Source organism: Lotus japonicus, chromosome 5 (assembly GCF_012489685.1).
Source record: "Lotus japonicus ecotype B-129 chromosome 5, LjGifu_v1.2".
In the NCBI taxonomy this organism is placed as follows: domain Eukaryota; kingdom Viridiplantae; phylum Streptophyta; class Magnoliopsida; order Fabales; family Fabaceae; genus Lotus; species Lotus japonicus.
Window position 1 is genome coordinate 56839108 of NC_080045.1, and position 21930 is coordinate 56861037.

A 21930-nucleotide genomic window follows, 5' to 3' on the forward strand; every position below is an offset into this window, starting at 1 on the left:
TCAAGATTCAAATTCAGACAAAATTTAATACCTATAGTAATTATGAGTTATTGATTTTATTTATTTGATTAATTCTGTTTTAATGATCCAAAATAAAAATTTAAATTTGAATGAAAACAACAAATTAGAATTGATTCCATTTAATGCTTGACTTTTATTTATACCGATATTAATTATGAGATTTGATTTTGATTTTTTTTGTTTTGACCAATGTATCTCTACCGCCGACAGTCGTGAGACTAATCCTTCGCCCTACGATCAGCGCACTAAGCTGTAGGGGGCTGACCAATGAGTTTTTTCTATGATTGAATACTCTAAAATAAAAATTTAAATTTGAATGAAAAAGTCAAATTAGCATTGATTCTATTTAATGCCGTCGAATTTGAGCATGTTCGAATGGAAAAAAAAATCAAATTTAGTCATTTTATTCAAATTCAAATAATTTCGGTATTGAAATTGGAATAAAAAAAATATTCGAATAAAAAGTCAATGGAATAGTTTTTTCACCTTTTCTCATCATTAACCCTAATTCCAACTCATGTTAAAAAAACGCTAATTCCAACTCAACTATATATACTTCCTTAAGCCACCCCTATCCTCCATCATTCCAGATATTTTAATTCTTGACATCATAAAAAGATGTCAAGCAATTTTTTAATCATCTAATTTGAAGGTTTATTGACGTCTCTATAAGGTTAGTTTAACATTTTCTAATTATACACAATTTATATCTGTATTGGTTACTGATTATTACACTTATACTTTTTTTTTCCCTTTGTAGGTTCTATAGCTCAAATATGCTTGATTGACAACAAGATCGGTTATGAAGTTTTTATCATTAATCATGGACTACAACTTCTAATAAGGGTTCATGTTACTGTCATTGTTATGTTTATCTTATTTTAATTTCAATGTAATGCATTACTTAAAATTTTGGTTTTTATTACAATTCAAGTGTTGACATTGTGAGGTATCTCTAAAAAAAAAGACAATGTGAGGTATCTACAACCTCATCAAATTAATATATGTATTGTGGTCCATTCATCTATATGTTTGTAACATATGTTCGGTCCCATATCATTTATACCTACTAAAAAGAGCCTAAACTAAGTTAAAACATATTACTACTGATTCATCTTTACAATAAATTTAATCGTCGTGCAACGCACGAGTAAAGAACACTAGTTTCTCTTTAAAAAAACAAAAAATATCTGATGCCATTTCCTATTCTATTACTCTAATCTAAATCACGTGGTTCATTACGTGAAACAAAAATCATGTTTCATCTGTTTAGCTATTTTTTAATTTTAATTTTCTACTTGTTTATGTTTTTTTTTTATCATTTGTGTTGCCTTCTGTGTATTTTTAATTTTATGTTTGAGTTTTTTTTAGGTTTAATCAAATACTAAATGTGATAGGGTATATATGTAATTAATCTTATAGTCTTGTTCTGTTCGTGTTATGTCTACCAAACACCGTCTACAAAATATTATTGTCATGTTTCATTCCGTTGCATTATGTTCTGTTCCGTTCAGTTTCCAAACGCTACCATAGACACCAACCAATTTAGCAATTGGATCTATTACAAATAGAAAAAAATAGGGGTTGATTTTAAATTATTTATTTTGTAAGGATCAATTTAGATACCTTTTAAAGTCATGAATTAAAAAATTTTAAGAATTTAAATTTAATATATACTGAAGGTTCGTTTGGTGATCAGGATAGGACAAGAGCATAATAAGATAGAGAGTTAGATAACTCTTATCCTGTCCTATCCTGTGTTTGAAGTAGACAGGGATAATGATAACATATGATATAAACAGTGAAAAATATATCAAATTTTTCTTTGAATAAAAAAAGTAAAAATACAATATTTTTTAAATAAAATTTTTAAAAAAGGATTATTCTATTAATTTTTTATATTTTTATAAGTTCCTATGTTATAAAACTAACTAAAATTTATTTCTTTTTTATTAATTAGCCTATTTATTTTATTTTCTTATGAAGGGAGCCTATTTTGATTAAAAGTAAAAACTATATATTTAACCAATTGGTTTTAACTTAGTAGTGGCAAGTGATTAAAATTTAAAAAATATGATTAAAATTATCATTTTTTCAAAATTACTCTATCTTCAAATTATAAATTATTAGAGTTTAATTTCTATGTACTGCCGATGTAAATTTTTTTTACACAGTCAACTAATCAGATTTCAAGGATGTGAGAAAATCTGTTTTTTTATTTAACCTCATTAATAGAAGTGACACATCCTTACAATTTGATTGATTGACGGTGTAAAAAAACTTTACACTATCGGTACATCATTCTTTTTCTCAAATTATTATATAAGTAGAGAAATAATTTTCAATAATAACAATTGATGATATAATATTAGTCTATTTACTACTAATAAATCAATATTCATAAGTGAGTAGTTTATTCCACTATTAGTGAATAATAATTTTATTTATTTTTATTACAGTATAAATAAAAAATAATGTTAATTTTTTTTTGAAACAAAAAATAATGTTAACTAAATAGTAGTAAATGATAATGATAATTTAATTGTTTTATATGATTATATTCAATATTTTCACCATTAATAAATTAGTTCATTTTTTAATTAAATAATTTTAACTCAGTAATAACAACTAGTAATTGATAAATAATAAAATTCATATTTATATATTTATTAATTATTATTATTATTATTATTATAAATGATATAAAATACACATATTGAAATAATTGAATTTAGTTTTAGAGTATTAAAAAAGAAATGAAAATTGTTATCCTATCCTATCAGGATAGTTCTATTTCAGCTCCCCTCAGGATAACTTTTACACATGATGGACAAGACATGATATAGGATAAGATTGTGTTATTCTATCCTGTTGGAGTAACAAACAACAAATTAGAGCATATCTTATCATTTCTGCTTATCCCGTCCACCAAATAGTATAATAAGTTTTACACATATGTTTAATCGTGTCTCTTCATTGAATTTTTTTTATATTTTATATTTTAATTTAATTATGATTTGATAAAATGGAAAAATTAATTTGATGACTGTGTAAAACTTATCTACATCGTCAGTGTATAGTCACTAAACTATTTAATGATAAGAATGTATATATTTTTTTATAGACAAATGTTAATTGTTAGTAATATTAGTAAATTAGTTATCATCATGATGATAAGAATGTATATACTATGGATTTTTTGGTTACAATGAAAAGCAGAATGTGTATATAATATTGATAATGTTATTTAGGGTAAATCATTAAAAATTAAATATCTATAAGTATATTACCTTTTAAAAATATGTATCTTTGCCTATATTTAATTTAAATGGAGATATCAAGATTTTAGGCATTAGAAAGTTAACAAAAGAACCATATTTATTTATTATAAAAGTAGAGAGCCTTAATTACCTTTAAAAACAATTAGGTAGCAAAGTCATATAAAGTAATTAAAAAAAAAAGTCACACAACTCTTACAAGGTAAGTGAGTAATTTAGGTCAATCAAAAAATCACAATAAATACACATGGTCAATAAAATTTACACAATCATTCAATCGGATTTTACAGTCTTACTAAATCACAGTTAAATTAATACTAAAAAAACTACAAAAATAAGATAGAAAAGATATGATGAGATATTTGACTAAAATTGCTTAGACCAACTTTTGCATGGTAATTAATTCTTTACTTAATTATTTACATAATTTCTTTTATAAATCCTAAAATGGTGGTTGGTGAGTGATATTCCCAAATCCCACCTAGGTTGAAGGTTAAACTGAAAATGGACCCTTTGGTTTCCAAAACCCAAAACCCAAAGAGAGAGTGAGAGGTGCAAACACACAACACAACACAACACAACACAAACACAAACACAAGCCAAAGTGTATGTGAAAGCAACCAGAATCCGCTACTCACGACTACAATCCAAGCACACCCAAATTTTTGTTTCCCTTCCATGTAAACCTACCAGGTACATTTGGTTTCATATGGATTTCTGATTTAACGTTTCTGTCTTTTCTTATTCTTTTGTGGGTTTTGTCCTCAATTGATTACTGGAACGGGAACCCATTTGTTGTTTTCTTATGGGTTTTTGTTTGTGCTTGCCATTGTGTTGTTCTTGCATTGCGTCGGTGATTTTTCTTGTTTTTCTGTGATGGGTTTGGTTTGGTTTGGGTTGTCAGTGTTCTATTGGTATCTGGCTGCACTTGGCTTCCATGCTGCTGGCTCTCTCTGTTTTCTCTCCATGACCCTTTGCTCATAAACTGTTTGTTTGAGGAATTTTCATTCTTACAAGGTTTTTTCTGTTGTTTTTGATTCAGGAAACTCCTCATTTGGCTCTTGTTCTTGCAATTCTTTGCCTAAGGTACGGTTTTTCTTCTCATTTTCTTGTTAGATTAGGGCCCCTTATTGTTATTCATGCGGTAGGATTTTTTGCTTCTGAAAATGTTGATTTAAATGGTTCAGTTTGCATCGTGTGAATTTCGTGATCATTTTTTGTTGATTTAAATCAATTTCTTGACCCTTCATTCTCACTGTTTATTTACTGGCATGTGGTCTATGTGTAGGTAGAGGATTGTCATGGGCAAAGGTGTGTTGGGCTTTAGTGTAGTTGTTCCGGATATGGGCAATACTGTTGATGGTGAGGAAGGGCATGATCAAGGGTGTAAGAACAAGAGAAAATTAGCTCATCCATCTGAGTTTCCTGCTAGTTTGCCCTCATCTCTGTTTGAGTTTCCTCGGTATGCTTTACCGATATCACAAAGCTCGGGTGACTTTAATTTGCCGAAGTTAGGGTCAGATTTGTGTGGAGAAGAATCAGAAGTGCGTATGCATGAGCTTGTGGATTGGAATGATCCTATTGCAAGCCAGCTGGAGGAGTTACTCTTGTCCAATTTGCAAACAGTTTTCCGTGGTGCTATCGAGCAGATTGTTGAATTTGGCTTTAGTGAGGATATAGTTGAGATGGCCATTTCAAGGAAGGCCCTTTACATGGAGGAAGGAGATCCTGTCGCAAATATTGTACGTGACACAGTGAATGTTTTGAAGGGAAAAGATGGTGACCCTTCAGACATTGTATTTGAAAATTTCCAGAACTTGCTGCATTACACCATGGTGGAGATGATCGGTGTACTTCGTGAAGTTAAACCCTCCCTGACAGTGGGTGAAGCCATGTGGGTTTTGCTGATATGTGACTTGAATATTTCACTTGCCTGTGCAGCAGAAGATCGTTTGGGCAGTGTTGTTTGTAATGAGGAAAACTCTACCTTTTCTTGCTATCCCCTATGGAACGCAGAGGCTAAAACCTTTGATCTAATTCCAAATTGCAGTCCACCAACTCTGAAGGAGGACTCATCCCCCAACCACCAGAATCATAAGTATGAAGCACCTAAGCTTCGAAGCAGCCTAAATGCATCAATCAGTCGAAATCCTGTTGCTTCAGAACAGGTAAAGCTTAAGGAAGAGAATATTTTAGTGCCAATCACTGCAGAGAAACCCTTCGGAGCTTCTGTGGTTACTGTGCAGGAATGTAAATCAGGAACTTGTTCTAAGCGGCATTCTAGAAAAGAAATGGCAACACTTAGGCAAAAGTTCCTTCATATGGAAAAAGCTTACAGGGCTTGTGGAAAAGGGGGGTTTAGATCAGGGAAGATTACAAGCATTGGAGGTTTGGTTGTTGAGAAAAGACTGAAGGTACCATCTGAAATTCCTAATCAGAAAATGAAATGTGGCTCCTCAAATAATGCAAGTACAAAAGGAGTTCGCTCTGCAGATAAATCATGCCATGTTTCAAAAACAGATGCACCAGCTATACCTGAAGGAGTTAGCTCTGGAACATTACCCACAAAGGATGCAATATCTACTGCTCCCATAACGAATACAAACACTTCAGCACCGAGCACTACATGCAAACTAAGCTCACATGACACACAAAAGATCCTTGATTACTGTGCTGGTATTCCTTTTGATGAAGCTTTGGGTAAGTATGTTCCGCGAAATGAGAAGGATGGAGTATTTTTGAAATTAATATGTAAAGTGCAAGAATTGCAGGATGAGCTACAAAGCTGGAACAACTGGGCAAATCAGAAGGTTATGCAGGTTACTGCTAGGGTTGTCCAACTGCAGGCTGAGTTTAAGGCTTTGAGGAAGGAGAAACAAGAAGCTGAACAGTTTAAAAAAGATAAGAAAATTTTGGAGGAGAATGCTGTGAAGAGAATATCTGAAATGGAGAATGCTGTCGAAAATACTAAAACGCAAATGGAGAGTGCTAGTTCTGCTACCCTTGTGCTAGAGGCAGAAAACGCCTTGCTAAAGAAGGAGTTGGATGCTGCTAAGTCGTGGGGTTTAAAGTCAGCGACAAGCTATCAACAAGCACTCGAGAGAGAGCAGATCGCTCTTAAACAGGTTCAGTCATGGGAAGGCCAGAAGAGTTTGCTTCGAGATGAGCTTGAGAGAGAGAAACTCAAATTATCAAACCTGCTACAGGAGCAAGACAAGGAGAAAAGTCGTCAAGCCAGGCTTGAGGTATGTGATTTGACATTAAATATGACAAATAATATCATGTACTTTTTTGTATTGTTAATATCTATCTTGGGTGCCTTTGCTTTGCGATGACCTCTATCATAGTCTGATTCTAATCTCTTGCCCATATTGGTCATGCGTAGAACACATGTGAATACTTCAGTTTGACCCACCAAATACTTGAAAATAAATTAAATACTCAACTTACATATAGATGTTTGACAATTATAGCCACATACAGAAAACATGTGAGTTGTTAACTTCTAAGTCATGCTATCTGAAGGATGTTCCCTTAAATTTGTTCAAATAGTAAATCTCTTTAAAATGTTACTCCTATCTGTTAAAATGAATTCAACCAGTGCTTTGCATTCTTAGACAGATCATGGTATATACATAATTTACTATGTAAAATGCTTGATTAGTTTATATACTTTATATGGCAAAGTTTACTTGTTTACTTGATCGAGTCTAGAATCTTACTTAAGTATAGGACAATCACAAGTCAGTAATCCGTTTTGCAGGCCTTATTGTGTATGCTATTCTTACTTTTGCATTTGTATATTACTTGTAACTTGTTGAGTAATAGGATCTCTGTTATATCATTGGGCCCATTCTTTACAATTGGTACTCACACACCTTGTTGTGCCAATTCCGTGCTATAATTGGTGGAAATGTTACAGGGTAGATTTGAAAGAGAAAGAGTTGCAACAGGAAAGGTCCTTGCACAGGCTGCATCCTTTAGAAAGGAAAGAGAACAAATTGAAGCTCGCATAAAACTTGAGGAGGATAAGATTAGAAAGAAGGCAGCTAGTGATCTGCAGGATTATGTGGAACATATTGCAAAGCTAGAGAACGAGCTGGTTGAACTGAAACTAAAATCTGATTCTGAAAAAATAGCAGCACTGCGCAGGTGTATTGACGGACGAAATAGCAGTTTCTCAAGAACCAGGAAGAGCACTCCAATGGTGAAGGGAAACAAGAAATCTGAAATATCACAAACTCCAGTGAGCTTCCAAGACCAATTGGAAGACTCGAGTGTGAGGCGGGAGCGGGAGTGTGTCATGTGCTTGTCCGAGGAGATGTCAGTAGTTTTTCTGCCATGCGCACATCAGGTCGTGTGTCCAGATTGTAACGAGCTCCATGAGAAGCAGGGGATGAAGGAATGCCCTTCATGCAGGGCTCCAATCCAACACAGGGTTCATGCTAGATTTGCTGGGCAATAATTGTGAGAATACTGAAGAAGCATTACAGTAAATTATGGGGATTCTTTGAGGAGGTCCCTTGGAAATTCATTTGGCATTCTTTGCCAATGCTCCCTTTTATCTTTATATGTTGGTTTTGAGACTGAAGCAATTAGTAGTTTATTATACATTACATGTTTTCCCCTTCCCCTGAAAATAAAAAGGAAAACAGCATAGAGACGGTTAAATGTAAAGTCCGTTCATGCTTTTTGAAAATGACTCAGCACATTGAAAGTTGACAAAAAAAAGCAAGTCATTGAATTTTAATACAATAGATAAGTTAAATTAATTGGGGTCTTTTATATTTACATGTTAGGAAGTACAAATGAACGCAGGTTTGAGATTTTACTTTACTGGGTTGATAGAGTCACCCCTTGATCTCCAATATCTATTGGTTCCTCTTTTGTTCGTGCAGGCATGTGATATGGGGTTTACGAATTTCCACAATTCATTTCCACATTTTGTTTGGACCATTTATGTTATGTTTTTTTTTTCTTTCCAAATCCTCTAGCCAAGCACAACCTGGCTTTATTTGAAGCTAATTTAGACATTAAATTAGCAGTTGCATTACTTCTACGTTTTACATGAAAAGCTTCAAAGGAAGGAGATAAAACATTTCATATCCTCTATAATCAAATGAAGATAGGAACCATTTAAGACCTTAAGTTCCATGCATCTACCAGAAGTGAGCAGTTTGATTCAAAGATCACTCTGATAAAAACCCAGCACAGAGCAAATCTTTAGAGTCCACTTGAAGCACGAGGCCTAAGCCACTGTTGGACAAAGCAAGATCCCATGCAATTATGCAAAGAGCAAGCAACGTCTATTAGCTGTCCTCTACCGTCCCTAACCACCAGCCCAAAACCAACATCCAAGTTAACCTTCATTCTACAGTATCCGTGTAGCGGGGACAGCAAGAAATTGAATATGATGAACTTTGATTGGATATCTATTTCAAAAGTAATTAATACTTGGGTCTTGGTGGTGAATGCTTTGCTAGCTAAGGAGAGGATGAGCTCATACTTGGTTATTGGTCTTGTAGGACATTGAAGCTTTATCAAGTTTTTTTTGTTTTGTTTATTTCCTTTGCTCATGTATGTATGGAAGGGAAAAAAGCAGCACATTTTTTGGCGAAACATGCTTTGAACACATTGGGACATTCTTCTGAGAACTAATTAATGGAATCTTTAATTTAATGTAAAAAATTAATTAATGCTAATTTTATAATCATTTCAATATGGAAGTCCATGCTATATTGCTTCTGCTTCATGAAAAAAAAAAGTATATGATGTTGTGATTACAGAGTTGAGTATCTATACGTATTACATTATATATATAAAAATGAACATACATATCATCAAGTCGATATGTCCGAGTGGTTAAGGAGACAGACTTGAAATCTGTTGGGCTACGCCCGCGCAGGTTCGAACCCTGCTGTCGACGATTTTTTCTTTTTGAAACTGTTATTTTGCTGCTCTTGTATGCTTCTGTCGGTTTGAGTCTTGGGTTACTCTTTGTGCTTTAATAAACTGGAAGCATAACATTTATCTTCAATAACATATAACACTTTTCTTTATTTTTCTTATTCACTAATTAACCACAATTCCCTAGTGATATACAATGCACATAAAGTGCATCTACCATTAGTACATTATAAGTGTGTTTGAATATCGGTTGAATTAATGTAAAAACACATCCATCTTAATACGCTAGTTGAGTTCTGTTCATTTTTCATCTCAAAATGGAAGCTAACGTTAGTTAGCACAGACTCCGACATGTATCCAAATATATATTGTTATTTTGGATTTTGAAGGTTAGAAAATCATTCAACATGCACTCTAGCTATCTTGTCAAGTGCATTTATATAGAATGCTTATGCTTCTAGTGTACAGTATTAAGTCCCCCTTTTCTCTTGGGCCATAATGTCTTGCTAAGAGAGTGCTTAACCATTAGACAATGGGGAAACTAGTTTGGCATATAAATAAGACATTGTCTAGACTAAGAAAAATTTGGTTTAGCGAAGAACTTCTATGTAAATAATATGTATTATAGTTTATGAGAGAACCAATTTGTAACATCATCCACCCCGTAGAGTTATCCTATAAGTAAATAATAATTAACTGATTCATAATAATTGTTGTAATAACGCCTATGGTTGAAGTATTCTGATCCTTAATTTGCAGTGTGGACCGACCTAGTTTAAGCTGTGAAGTTGTCTGCTGTAGATGGGTCAGGCGCACCCACACATGTACACATGAATAAAATTGGAATACAGAAGGGACCAGACTCAGTTGGCAGATAATGCAACCTAATAGAAATTTATATATATTGAATTTATAGCTGCAAAGTGCAAGGGTATCAATTATTTTGGGACACTTTTACATGCACCACTATATAGTATTAAGTTGTGGTGCTATTCACCTGCGTGATGACATTAACTAGGCTTCAGCATTTAAGAACTTATTTAACTATCTGTGCCTGAGCATTCAACATATTATATAAGAATGTTTTATCTGTCCGCTGTAAAATTGATGTGAAATTTCAATTGAATGTCACATTCCTAGAGAAGTTGACATTGGAGTGCTTGGTTTCAAATTATGAAACTGCCCCACTTCAAAACTCTTTGCATTCAATATTATGTTGTAGATACTAGATATACATGTAGGGAAAAAGTAACTACTACCGAAGCATATCCTTTAATAATGCAATATCCGTATATTATTGATCGAGATTCTTCATATTTGGATATATAAAAATGTGATGATTACTTTCATTGAATTTTCCGACACTGACTTCTGTCAAGACACCCTTATTCAATACAGAGCTGAGCCTTCTAAAATCTACCTTGGTTGTCTTAAAGCGTGTTTAATTATTATAAGTTTCGGTTCAGTATGTTGTATAATAAAGTTTGATAGTATTAGATTTGATAGTAGGTTAAATATCATAATGTCCGATAAAAATTAAATACTATCCAATGCTTGGTCATACAATTTATAACTTATCATATTGTTTAAATTGATAAAATCATACGTTTAGTGGACGACGGTGGTGGTGGTGGAGGGTGGTAGTTGTGGCGGCAGTGACAGTGGTGGGAGGTGGCAGTAGAGTGGTGGTGGTGTGCGCACGATATGACAATGACACAATGGTGGAGGTGATGATAAAGATGGTGGTGGAGTTGGTTGTGGTGGTGACGATGGCGATTGAGAAGGGTGGTGGATGTGTCAGTAGTGAGGGTGGTGACAACGGCTAGTGGTAGCGGCAATAGAGTGAAGGTGGTGGTGATTGCAACGGAGGTGGTAATGACGATAGTGTTAGTGTTGTAGGGTAGTTGTGACAAATTATTATTTAGACCTAACATTGTGTCATAAACTTCTTCATGAAGATTAAAGGAAAACTTCCATGGCCATAGTTGAAACTAGAATCAGACTATGCTACAAAGAGGGAAAAAAAGTTTGTCAAATTAGGGATATCTTTGTGAGCTTGTAATACCGAATTTGTGCCTTTGACATTTGATATAGACCTGCAAGTCCAATTATTTAACCCACATTATTAATTTATAAAATAAGCATTAATATTTGTTTCCTTTTAGAGCATTGACTTAAAGTGGATTATAACATTGACATACATTTTGATGTCGGTTTCTTCCCTTTCTATAAAATCACTTTCACACTATTATGCAAGCCAGCGCCTAGACTCACTCACATTCATTGTGAGAAGGCCATTCCTTCATTCCTTGTGCCATTCTTTCTTTCACTTTTGTTATTCATGCTACTTTTCTTACAGAAAATGACAATTGATGATTAGTTCTACACTCTGGCAAGCATATATATATATGGCTTAATTGCACTTTTGGTCCCCCAACTATCGCCTTCCTGCAAAATTGGTCCTTAAACTTCAAAATTAGCAAAAATGGTCCTCCAACTATACATGTCGTTGCAATTTTGGTCTTCCGTTAGCATTCCGTCAGGAATCTAACGTGAGAAGCTGATGTGGCTCACTCACATGCTTCTCACATGACCATTCAGGAGAGAGAGTGATGACTGGACAAACATGTGCGTGTCACGTGATCTTGCCCACTGCTTTGCTGGCATCTTCTGCTTTCATCTTCTGCTTTCATCTTTCATGAACCCTAATTCTCCATCTTTCCTCTCATAGCCACCAACCATCTTCTCCCCTTAATCCTTTAGCTGCCACCCTTCCTCTCCCCTCACCTTCAAAAACCTTTTCTTCTTCCTTCTTCCTGAACCCATCATCTCTCTCTCTAAAACCAAACAAAAGCCATCACCATCGTCGGCCAAACCATCAAGGGAGGAACCACCCCATGGCAACCTTAAAAGCTCGAAACAAAGCCATGGTTCGATCCGTGTTCACTTGGTCTCAATCTTGCTCGATCTGGGTTCGGGTACGACTGGGTTCTTCTGTTTTTATTCCCTTCTTTCTTCTTCTTCTTAACTGATGGAAGTTCGGTGGTGGTGGTGATAGACTTTGTTGACAGTGACGAGAAAGCTTGAGGGGAGGACTTCGATCTATTCCTGAGATAGGACGGTGGAAACGGTGGCATCGATATGTTCTTGAGGTTTGGATTGTTTGTAAATTGGGGATTAGGGTTATTTGATTTTGATGTTCTGGGAATTGTTGAATCCTGTGGCTCCTTCTTCCTCATCCTGTGTTAAGGATCGCAAAGCTGTAACTTCTCCCCTTTGGGCCTGCCATAATTGTTTTCCTAATTCGATTCAAGTGTTAGAGAGATGAGTATTCAAGTGTAAAAGAATTTCTTTACTTTTATGCTTATTCCGTGATTGAATTCATTTAGTTTCTTAAAGGTATTCATCAATTTTGATTTTTTTCATGTGACTGTTGATAAATTGGGTACTGTGCTTGCTTCGTGGAGCCATTTTAGATTTTACCCATGTGCATTGTTGTTCTTCTCGTGCCTTTTTCTGGGTAGTTCATATTTTTCTGATTGTTTTTGGATTTTGGGGGTTTAATTTTGTGGTTTGGTTGTTGTTTTGGAAAAAATTAATTTATGGGTAAATTTTCTGGGTTTGGGGGAGGGTTGATCTTGATTTTCATGTTTCTGGTTTAGTTATTTATTGAAGAATGTGAGGAAGATGATTTATTTTTCTGGGTTCAAGTTTGGTGGAGGCAAAAAAAAAATTTCTGGGTTGAGATCATGAAGGAAGAACATTGATAATACTCATGAATATTTGTGTGTTTATTTTGAGATTAATATTTCTGAAATTACAAATTAAGGATTTTTTAATAATTAGTTAATTAGTTAATTTGACCTGATTACACCCTTTAGTGTCACGTGACACGCACATGTTTGTCCAGTCATCACTCACTCTCCTGAATGGTCACGTGAGAAGCATGTGAGTAAGCCACATCAGCTTCTCACGTTAGTTTCCTGACGGAATGCTAACGGAAGACCAAAATTGCAACGGCATGTATAGTTGGAGGACCATTTTTGCTAATTTTGAAGTTTAAGGACCAATTTTGCAGGAAGGCGATAGTTGGGGGACCAAAAGTGCAATTAAGCCATATATATATATATATATATTCTTACGTGGGTGTTACTGTTGTACTCTGAGTTTGTAGGGTACGTTTTGAAACAGACCTTCTTGTTTTACTATGACTTTTGTTTGTTCATTACCAATTAAGCAGATTCAAGTAATTAAAATAGTTGAGCGTGAAAATAGATTAGAAATCTTCTTGTATTTCTAAGGCAGAATAGAAGCTCTCACTTCTCAACAGTCAATAGTCAAAATTCCACAGATTATTTGGTAAATTAAAATGCATGATAATGGTTGGTTAGGTACATACATTGGAGATGGCTACGGCGTATTTTCTGTGACGTAATTGAGTTCCAAATCAGAATCTCACTTGCATGGCCTGGACTTGCCGGCTCACTATTATTTTATTGGCCTATTTAATATTTTTTAATTGTTTTACTTGTGTTTCTTGGTCAAACAAGAAAAACAGTAAAGAATTAACAGTTTTGTTTGCCTCCAAAGCTATCAACATTGCACAAATCAATAGTGTGATTGCATTTGTGTCCCACTTATCCCTTTATTAAGCACAAATCACTTACGTGGCTGCATTTAACCCAATTGAACTTTTTCTGTTATGAATGTAAATGCAATGAGATTACAATTATCTCAGCAAGATTTGCATACCTAATTAAGTAAACCTAACTGCCCATATCTATAGACGAGTAAACGACATGGCCCTTACCTCCACTAATAAACAACAAATAAAGGAAACCAATTTTTCTTTTATTTTTTATTTTCGGGAGCAGTTGGGGGAGCCTGACAGGGGCCATAGGCATCTCCCATCTCACCCTTTTTATCTTCTTGTCTTTGGACTTTTGGACTGAGTAATGGCATCAAAAACCAATTACCAATTCTTATTCCCTTTTAATCAATTTTTGCATCAAAAAATTACTCATAGAAACTACTTCCTATAATTGATTTTCACTTTAATTAAAATCAATTTTGAATAATTTTTCAAAACATGTATTAAGTGAATGTTTGAAAATCTTTCTGCAAGTCAGAATCAATTTAGGAAAGAAGTTGTGACTAACTCATCAAAAGTTAATTATGATGATGAAAAAGAGGATCATCCAAACATGGTATAAACTATTCTATTTAACAAAGATTTCAGTTGGAAATGTAAAGCCAAATACAACCACCAACTCATTTCCTAGAAGGCTCCTTCCTCTATTCTACTCTATCTATGAAGACAAAGCAATCTTTCAAGTTTCAACTAGCCCCTAATCTAATCCTTCTTAGGAGTATATAGTATTCATTTACTCTCTCTGTTCTTTCATTTTCCTTCCAAGCCACTGCTCTACTAAACCTTCCAGGCTTCCACTTCCACTCACAAACTTCCATGCCAAACATGACAACAAAAACAAAACAGACTTGTGTTGAAAACAACTCTGCAACTTTCCCCAACCTTGTCTTATGAGATCACCACAAGCCAAGAGTCCAAGACCCTCTTCCCTCCCACACCCACCTCCCCATTATGCTCAAGCTCCTCAACAAGAACCTCCGCCGCTTCCTCTCCCGTCTCCGGTGGCCAACTCGCCGCCGGTCAAGGTCCAAAGTGGTGGTGATCAGCAAATTAGGGAAAAATGACCACCACCACGAAACATCACCAAGCACCAATTTTTCCTCCACAGTTCACCCAAACGCTCAAATGGGTAGCCCGAAACCCGATAAAACAATTCGGGTCGCGACGTTCAACGCTGCCCTGTTCTCCATGGCACCGGCGCTTCCAAAACCACCAACCTTCGACGACGAAAACGGCGTCGCTTTGAAAACCGGCCTCAATTCGCGATCGAAATCCACCAACGAGCGACCCAAGAGCATTCTCAAGCAATCTCAATCGCAATCTCAATCGAATTCCGAAGAAAACCTAATCAGCAAGCAACAGAAGATGACGCGATCGAAGACGAGGGTTTCAATCAATCTACCAGACAACGAGATTTCGCTGCTGCGAAACCGACAATCGAGCTTCTCTGAACACGACAAGGAGGGAGGAGGAGGAGGAGGAGCATGGTTTTTGGGTAACAATGGGGTCCACCACCACCACAACCACCACCGGAGAGGTAGCAGCAGAACGCTGGTGGAGGTGTTGAGAGAGGTGGATGCTGATGTGCTGGGTTTGCAGGACGTGAAGGCGGAGGAAGAGAACGGAATGAAGCCGCTGTCGGATTTGGCGGCGGCGCTGGGAATGAACTACGTGTTTGCTGAAAGCTGGGCGCCGGAGTACGGCAATGCTGTCTTGTCTAAGTGGCCCATCAAACGATGGAATGCTCACAAAATCTTTGATCACACTGATTTCAGGTTTTCACTTTTTTACCACTCTTTTTTACCACTTCTAAACAGTAATTAGCATTTACTTATCTTTTGGTTGGACACTTTCTCAAACATTCACTCTATAATCGGTTAAAATACACGTGGGTCGCACCACTTTTGAAATGGAATCCACTAATTTAGTGGGGTTACATGAATTTTAATTAATCATAGGGTGAGTGTTTGAGAGAGAGTGTCCAAAAGAAAGTGTTGTTAGCACTTCTCTTATTTGGGTAAAATTAGGTAAATTCAATATACATCTTTCATCACCCTTATCACTTGAGATATTATTTGGGACTAAAGAAAATGTTGTTTATGAAAAGTTATATTTGGATAATTGGGTTGATAGAAAAAGGTCACATTCATCTTGATATAATTTATTCATTCTCATTTTATTTAAGGGTAGGATATGTATTTATATATTATATAGATATGGATAGTTAGTTAGGGGGTTTGACAAATCCAACCAATCAGAGTTTAAAGATTTATTAGATTATGATTTAAAAATTTACATAGTTTATTCAAATTAAGTAAAATATTATTGATTATGACATATGTAAAATTAAAATGTTTTTGGTTAACACTGTAAAAGTTATTAACACGGTCAATGGTCAATGTATGTATATAAATTAAAATCTTAATATTATTGACACTGTAAAATATCATTTACACGGTCTTTATTAATGTCTTTATTATTTTGTTTAGCATTCAAATCTTAATTGTATTTTTAGTAAATATTCTTCTACATAAAACTCATCAATCAAAATTAAAAAAAATCCTTATTTTATCTCTTTAAACTCTAAGTAACCTAATTCAATTAAGTGAATTTTCAAATGTTAAAATATTTATATATATATATTTGTTGTTTTATTTTATTTCATTTCATTTCATTATATTACTCTTCACCATCAAATATTATTTAGAGACACACTATTATTTAAATTTACTTATTTTACATTTAAAATCATTCAAAGTCAATATTTTATTGATGCCGATGTACAAAAAAATAATATTTTTTTGATGGGATTAATAATTCCAAAAACAATTAAAATTAAGATTTCCTTACACTCTGTAGCAAGTATTTTCTTTTCACTTTTTAAATGCCGATGGAATCACACCAATAAAAGAGAGAAAGAGAGATCATAAGTTTATCACACCTTTTACTTCACTATTCTTGAATGGATTTCGTGGAAGCTTCTTTGTGGTTTGGCTAATTGCAAAGTGAAAAAGAGAAGATAATCACTTTTTCTACTCATAAAGTGACCAATTATTCCAAAACTTTTCAGTCACTAACTACTCTCCAAACAATGATTAAAGAATGACTTCATTTACGTGTTGTTTATCATATCATAGCTTTACTCAAAAGTGGTGTTACATGAATCCTTAAACTGCTATGCACATATCTTTTGTTGTTACTTGTTTCCTTGTTTTTTCTATGATAGATGCCAACTGTAATAGCTGTAGGCAGCGAGGCAGGACGTCCTGTAATCCTCACCTACTCCTTAAGGATTCCCTGTTGTCATCACTCAGCTTTGTTCCCTTGAGACTGAGATGAGCTGATTTTAAGAATAGAAAAAAAATTAAAAAAAAAATATTTATTATATTAAAAAAAATGTGTAATGTGTAATTTTTGTTCGCTACAATCTCCGTGTTCAGACTCAATGATAAGCACACGACTTAGCTCTCGGGATTAGCATTAGGTTGTTTGTCACCAAATTTGACTTGGAGTTTGGAGAGAACAAGTACCATAACCTTCGTCAATAACTTCTAGATTTCATAATTATTTATGAGAAAAGAGAAGTTGGTCCAAACATGCTATAAGTAAACTTGATTCTCCAAATACTAATGATGCTCTATTTCATTGGATGCTAGAACAACTCTTCCGGTACAATATAAATTTCTTTGGTTTGTGTTTTTGGAAAAGGAAACTTGTACCATAAGCAGGACAAGATCATTTGTTTGGTGTCAGAGTAAATTTGTAGTATGCAATATAGAAATATTTTGTCATCATCTTGGAACATCCACTGCAAAAAAACTAATTAATAATGCTCTGCCATTCAGACACAGTTTGCTGGTCAAAAGAGTATTTTACTGTTCTGACTTAAGTTCATGATAATTAAATTGAGAAATTTGTCTTACTTTGCTCCAAAGGTATCTCTTGCTAATGACCGTCTATTAGAAAATTATTAATGGAAACATCAGTGGAAATCCAACCTGTGTGAAAGCAGCCAAGCTAGAACAATTGAATCAATCTTGCATTGAAGTTCTGGGGTTAGAGAATGACTCAGCAACAAGGGTGAATGTGACATGCAAATAGTGATAATTGTTTTTTTCACAGGAATGTTCTGAAGGCCACCATTGATGTTCCTCAATCAGGTGAATTCAACTTTTACTGCACTCACCTTGATCATCTCGATGAGAATTGGCGTATGAAGCAGATAAATTCAATAATACAATCTTCTGATGAGCCTCACATCTTAGCTGGGGGCCTTAATTCACTTGATGAATCTGATTACTCTCATGAAAGATGGACTGACATTGTAAAGGTAAATCCAGCAGAACCTCAGTTTTTATTTGTCTCCTTTTGAATTTTGGCAAAAAAAAAATACATTTATAATGTAATTAGTTGACAGTGCAAAAATCATTTACACCATCAATGTACTACTGTATAGACCTTGGTAAGGGGAACTTTGCCACCCATTCAAGTCCTACTCAGCTCGAACATGATTGTCGGATACTTGTGGTTTAAACAAAAAAAATAAGACTTACATACTCTAAACCAATCAATGTTTTAAAAAAAAGATTTACATTGTTAATGTATATATATAACGCTTATAGAGAGATTGATATCTTTGTATTGGTTCAATTGTGTGCAGTACTATGAAGAGATGGGAAAGCCAACACCAAAGGTTGAAGTGATGAAACATCTCAAGAGTAAAGACTACACAGATGCTAAAGATTATGCAGGGGAATACGAGTCAGTTGTAATGATCGCCAAGGGCCAAAGTACAAACACAATTCTGAACCTTCTATGCTATTATTGATTTTTCAAAGTTCATATTTATTATTATTGATCCCTAATTTTTTTTTTGAATATTAGTGGAATAACGCTTTTGCTGTTGTTGTATTGCAGGCGTCCAAGGGACGTGTAAGTATGGAACTCGGGTTGACTACATACTATCGTCCTCAAATTCTCCATACAAGTTTGTTCCGGGTTCGTATTTAGTCCTTTCTTCCAAAGGGACATCAGATCATCACATTGTGAAAGTTGATGTGATGAAGGTGAACAACAATCCTCAAGAAAATGTGACAAAGAAACCGCAACAACCGAGAAAGAAAATTGTCAGAATAACACAATCAGCTCCTTCAAAGGGTATCTGGAAAATACACACTGGAGATTTAGATTGAGCTCTTCTTTCTTCCTCATTTTAGATTAGTGCTATGGTTATGATTTTGGAAATGGGGCATTTTGTTTTGTTCTTGTTTCCTAATCGTATGTTCTTTATACAGAATTCTTCAATTTGATTTACAAGAATGTAACAGAAAAGGGTAAGATGATGTGTGACACCCCCCCCCCCTAATTTGTATAGCTTTTGATTAAAAACTTGTAAAATCTACTGAGTGATTTTTTGCTTATAATTTGACAGTGTCCATGGAATTAACAATATTCATGACTACGAGACTCTATTACTGAGCTGAAACTAAACTATTTACTTTCCTTCTAGTTCTACCATGGACAATTTCAAAAAAAAAAAAAAAAGTCCTACCATGGACATTTTGTTGGACATGTATTCTATGTCAGCCACTTCCCATACACTTCAAATCTATATTAGCGTGTTTATGAGAAGGGGTAAATTTTTTTGACAGAGAGAAGGGGTAAAGTTGTAAAGGAGAATAAAGACACTTTGTGAACTGGGAGAAACAACATAGAAATAATTTGATGTTCAATAATTTTTTTTTTGGGATGTTCAACATTTTGACATAATAGAAAAATTACGTTCAATTCTTTAAAAAAATTAATTTGTCAAATTACCAACTCATAGATTATATTGCCACCCAAATAGTTCAAAACAACTATGACTAACAATATATATATCTTTTTGAAATCAACAAAATATATATATATATATATGGTTTCAAAAAAACAATAAAGACATCACTGTGTGAGAGTATAACTATAAAATTTAAAAACTATAACAATTTAATTAAAAAGTTTTAAACTATACATATTTAATTAAAAATTGATTGAAACTAAAGGTTCTATAGCCAAGCTTCAAGGGATGGTTCACCACGTCGCATTTGGCGTCTTCCAACGCCTGCTGTGATAGGAGCGCTCTACAAGGACATTGTTGCTTAGTTTTCTTTTACATTTTCTCTTGTAACAAAAAAAAAGATTAATTTAAATTTTTTAGGGATGACAAGTTATGGAAATTTTTCTCAGTGATCAATTAGATTTATCGGGTAAGAACATATTTAACCCTAACTATTAATATATAGATCATGGGTATAAATAATTGTGGAATAATAAATTATTCTCTAATTAAAAAACTAACAAAAAATGGTGTGAAAGTCACTAGCACTTTTAATTATTAATTATAAGGAGCATGAGGAGATCAGCTTGAGATGCTATGTTTGCCCATATTTCTAAAGAGAACAATATGGTTGCATATGAGTTGATTAGGCAAGCTTTTAGAAATGGCTCTCTTATACGCATTTAAAAGTATTTCCTTTATAATGTTATTCAGTATCTCTTTAAGGACTTGCTAGTGTAGTTTTTTGTGTTATTTTTCTATGTAAATAAAACTTATGCAAATATATATTTAAAATTATAAATTAGTGATAAGTCTAGTGTTTGAAAAAAAATTCAATGTTTGTCCTTTGATTCTTATAAGTGTTAAAAGAGTAGATTGATTATCATTAATTCTAAGGTTAAAATAAAAATATGGATAAATAATTTTAAGTAATATAAATTTTAAATATAATAAATAAATAAATAGTATATATTTAAAATAATGAAATAAATAAATCAACAAAATATCAGTTTAAAACCAGTAAAATAAAAAACAATTAAGAAATTGTCAAAATAATTAATTTCAAACCTTAACTTAGTCGATCTCATTACTTTTGTCCACATTTCATTTCTCTCATAAAGAGAGTAAATTACATTCATTTCCCTGAAACCTCGAAACCGTCCATCTTGACTCTGGATCATTCTTTTCTGTGTTCTCTCCATTATGTAAATATATATATATATATATATATATTTAAAATTATAAATTACTGATAAGTCTAGTGTTTGAAAAAAAATTCAATTTTTTTCCTTTGATTCTTATAAGTGTTAAAACTTAAAAGAGTAGATTGATTCTCATAAGATTGATAAATTATTTTAAGTAATATAAGTTTAAATATAAAATTAAATAAGTAATATATATTTAAAATAATGAAATAAATTAATCAACAAAATATCAGTTTCAAACCAGTAAAATTAAAAACAATTAAGAAATTGTAAAAATAAATAATTTCAAGTCTTAACTAAGTCGATCTCATTACTTTTGTCCACATTTCATTTCTTTCATAAAGAGAGTAAATTACATTCATTTCCCCAAAACCTCGAAACCTCCATCTTGACTCTGGATCCTTCTTTTCTTTGTTCTTTCAATTTTCTCCTTTTTTTCTTCTTTAGTAACATTGAATCTATATATGTCGACCTCATCACCTTTGTCCACGTTTCATTTCTCTCCTAAAGAGAGTAAATTACATCCATTCCCCCAAACCTCGAAATCGTCCCTCTTGAATCTTGATCACTCTTTTCGGTGTTCTTTCCATTTTTTCCCTCTCCTTCTTCATCAATAACATTGAATTTATGTTGACCTCATCCCCTTTGTCCACATTTCATTTCTCTCCTAACAAGAGTAAATTACATCCATTCCCCCAAACCTCGAAATCGTCCCTCTTTACTTTGGGTTACTCTTTTATGGCGATCTTTCCATTTTCTCCCTCTCTTTCTTCTTCAATAACATTGAATTCATAGAAACCTAATGTAGGCAACATGCGGAGGTTCATGGAAAGCTTTCTTTCTTTCATGAACACGCGTACTCAAGGTGGCGATGAAACATGAAAACTTGCGCTAAGATGCCATTCAACATTTATGTTCATTAATTATGGAGGAGAAATTTCAACGTAAGTGGCGAAATTCACTTAACTGAGCAATAGAGTCAATATATTAATGTCTAGCTCCAAAACAAATTAATGTCAAATTGAATATGGGAAGAAAATTCACAAAGAAGGA

At 33.8% G+C, this 21930-nt stretch overlaps 2 protein-coding genes and 1 non-coding gene across 3 annotated transcripts; all 3 read left to right on the forward strand.

Annotated features, from left to right (window-relative positions):
* Nucleotides 1-3801: 3801 nt before the first annotated feature.
* On the forward strand, nucleotides 3802-8071 carry LOC130718071 (putative E3 ubiquitin-protein ligase RF298). The gene is made up of 4 exons (XM_057568527.1): nucleotides 3802-3992; nucleotides 4342-4385; nucleotides 4588-6544; nucleotides 7222-8071. The coding sequence occupies exons 3-4, from the start codon at nucleotides 4601-4603 to the stop codon at nucleotides 7762-7764; spliced, it is 2487 nt and encodes an 828-aa protein (XP_057424510.1). The 5' UTR covers nucleotides 3802-3992; nucleotides 4342-4385; nucleotides 4588-4600; the 3' UTR covers nucleotides 7765-8071.
* A 1072-nt stretch (nucleotides 8072-9143) lies between these two features.
* TRNAS-UGA (transfer RNA serine (anticodon UGA)) lies at nucleotides 9144-9225 on the forward strand. The gene has a single exon. It is a non-coding gene; the product is annotated as a tRNA-Ser (tRNA).
* Nucleotides 9226-14454: 5229 nt separating this feature from the next.
* Nucleotides 14455-19318, forward strand: LOC130718133 (uncharacterized). The gene is made up of 4 exons (XM_057568618.1): nucleotides 14455-15632; nucleotides 17980-18187; nucleotides 18518-18647; nucleotides 18775-19318. Exons 1-4 carry the CDS (start codon nucleotides 14809-14811, stop codon nucleotides 19047-19049), a joined length of 1437 nt encoding a protein of 478 aa, XP_057424601.1. The 5' UTR covers nucleotides 14455-14808; the 3' UTR covers nucleotides 19050-19318.
* The last annotated feature ends 2612 nt before the right edge of the window (nucleotides 19319-21930 follow it).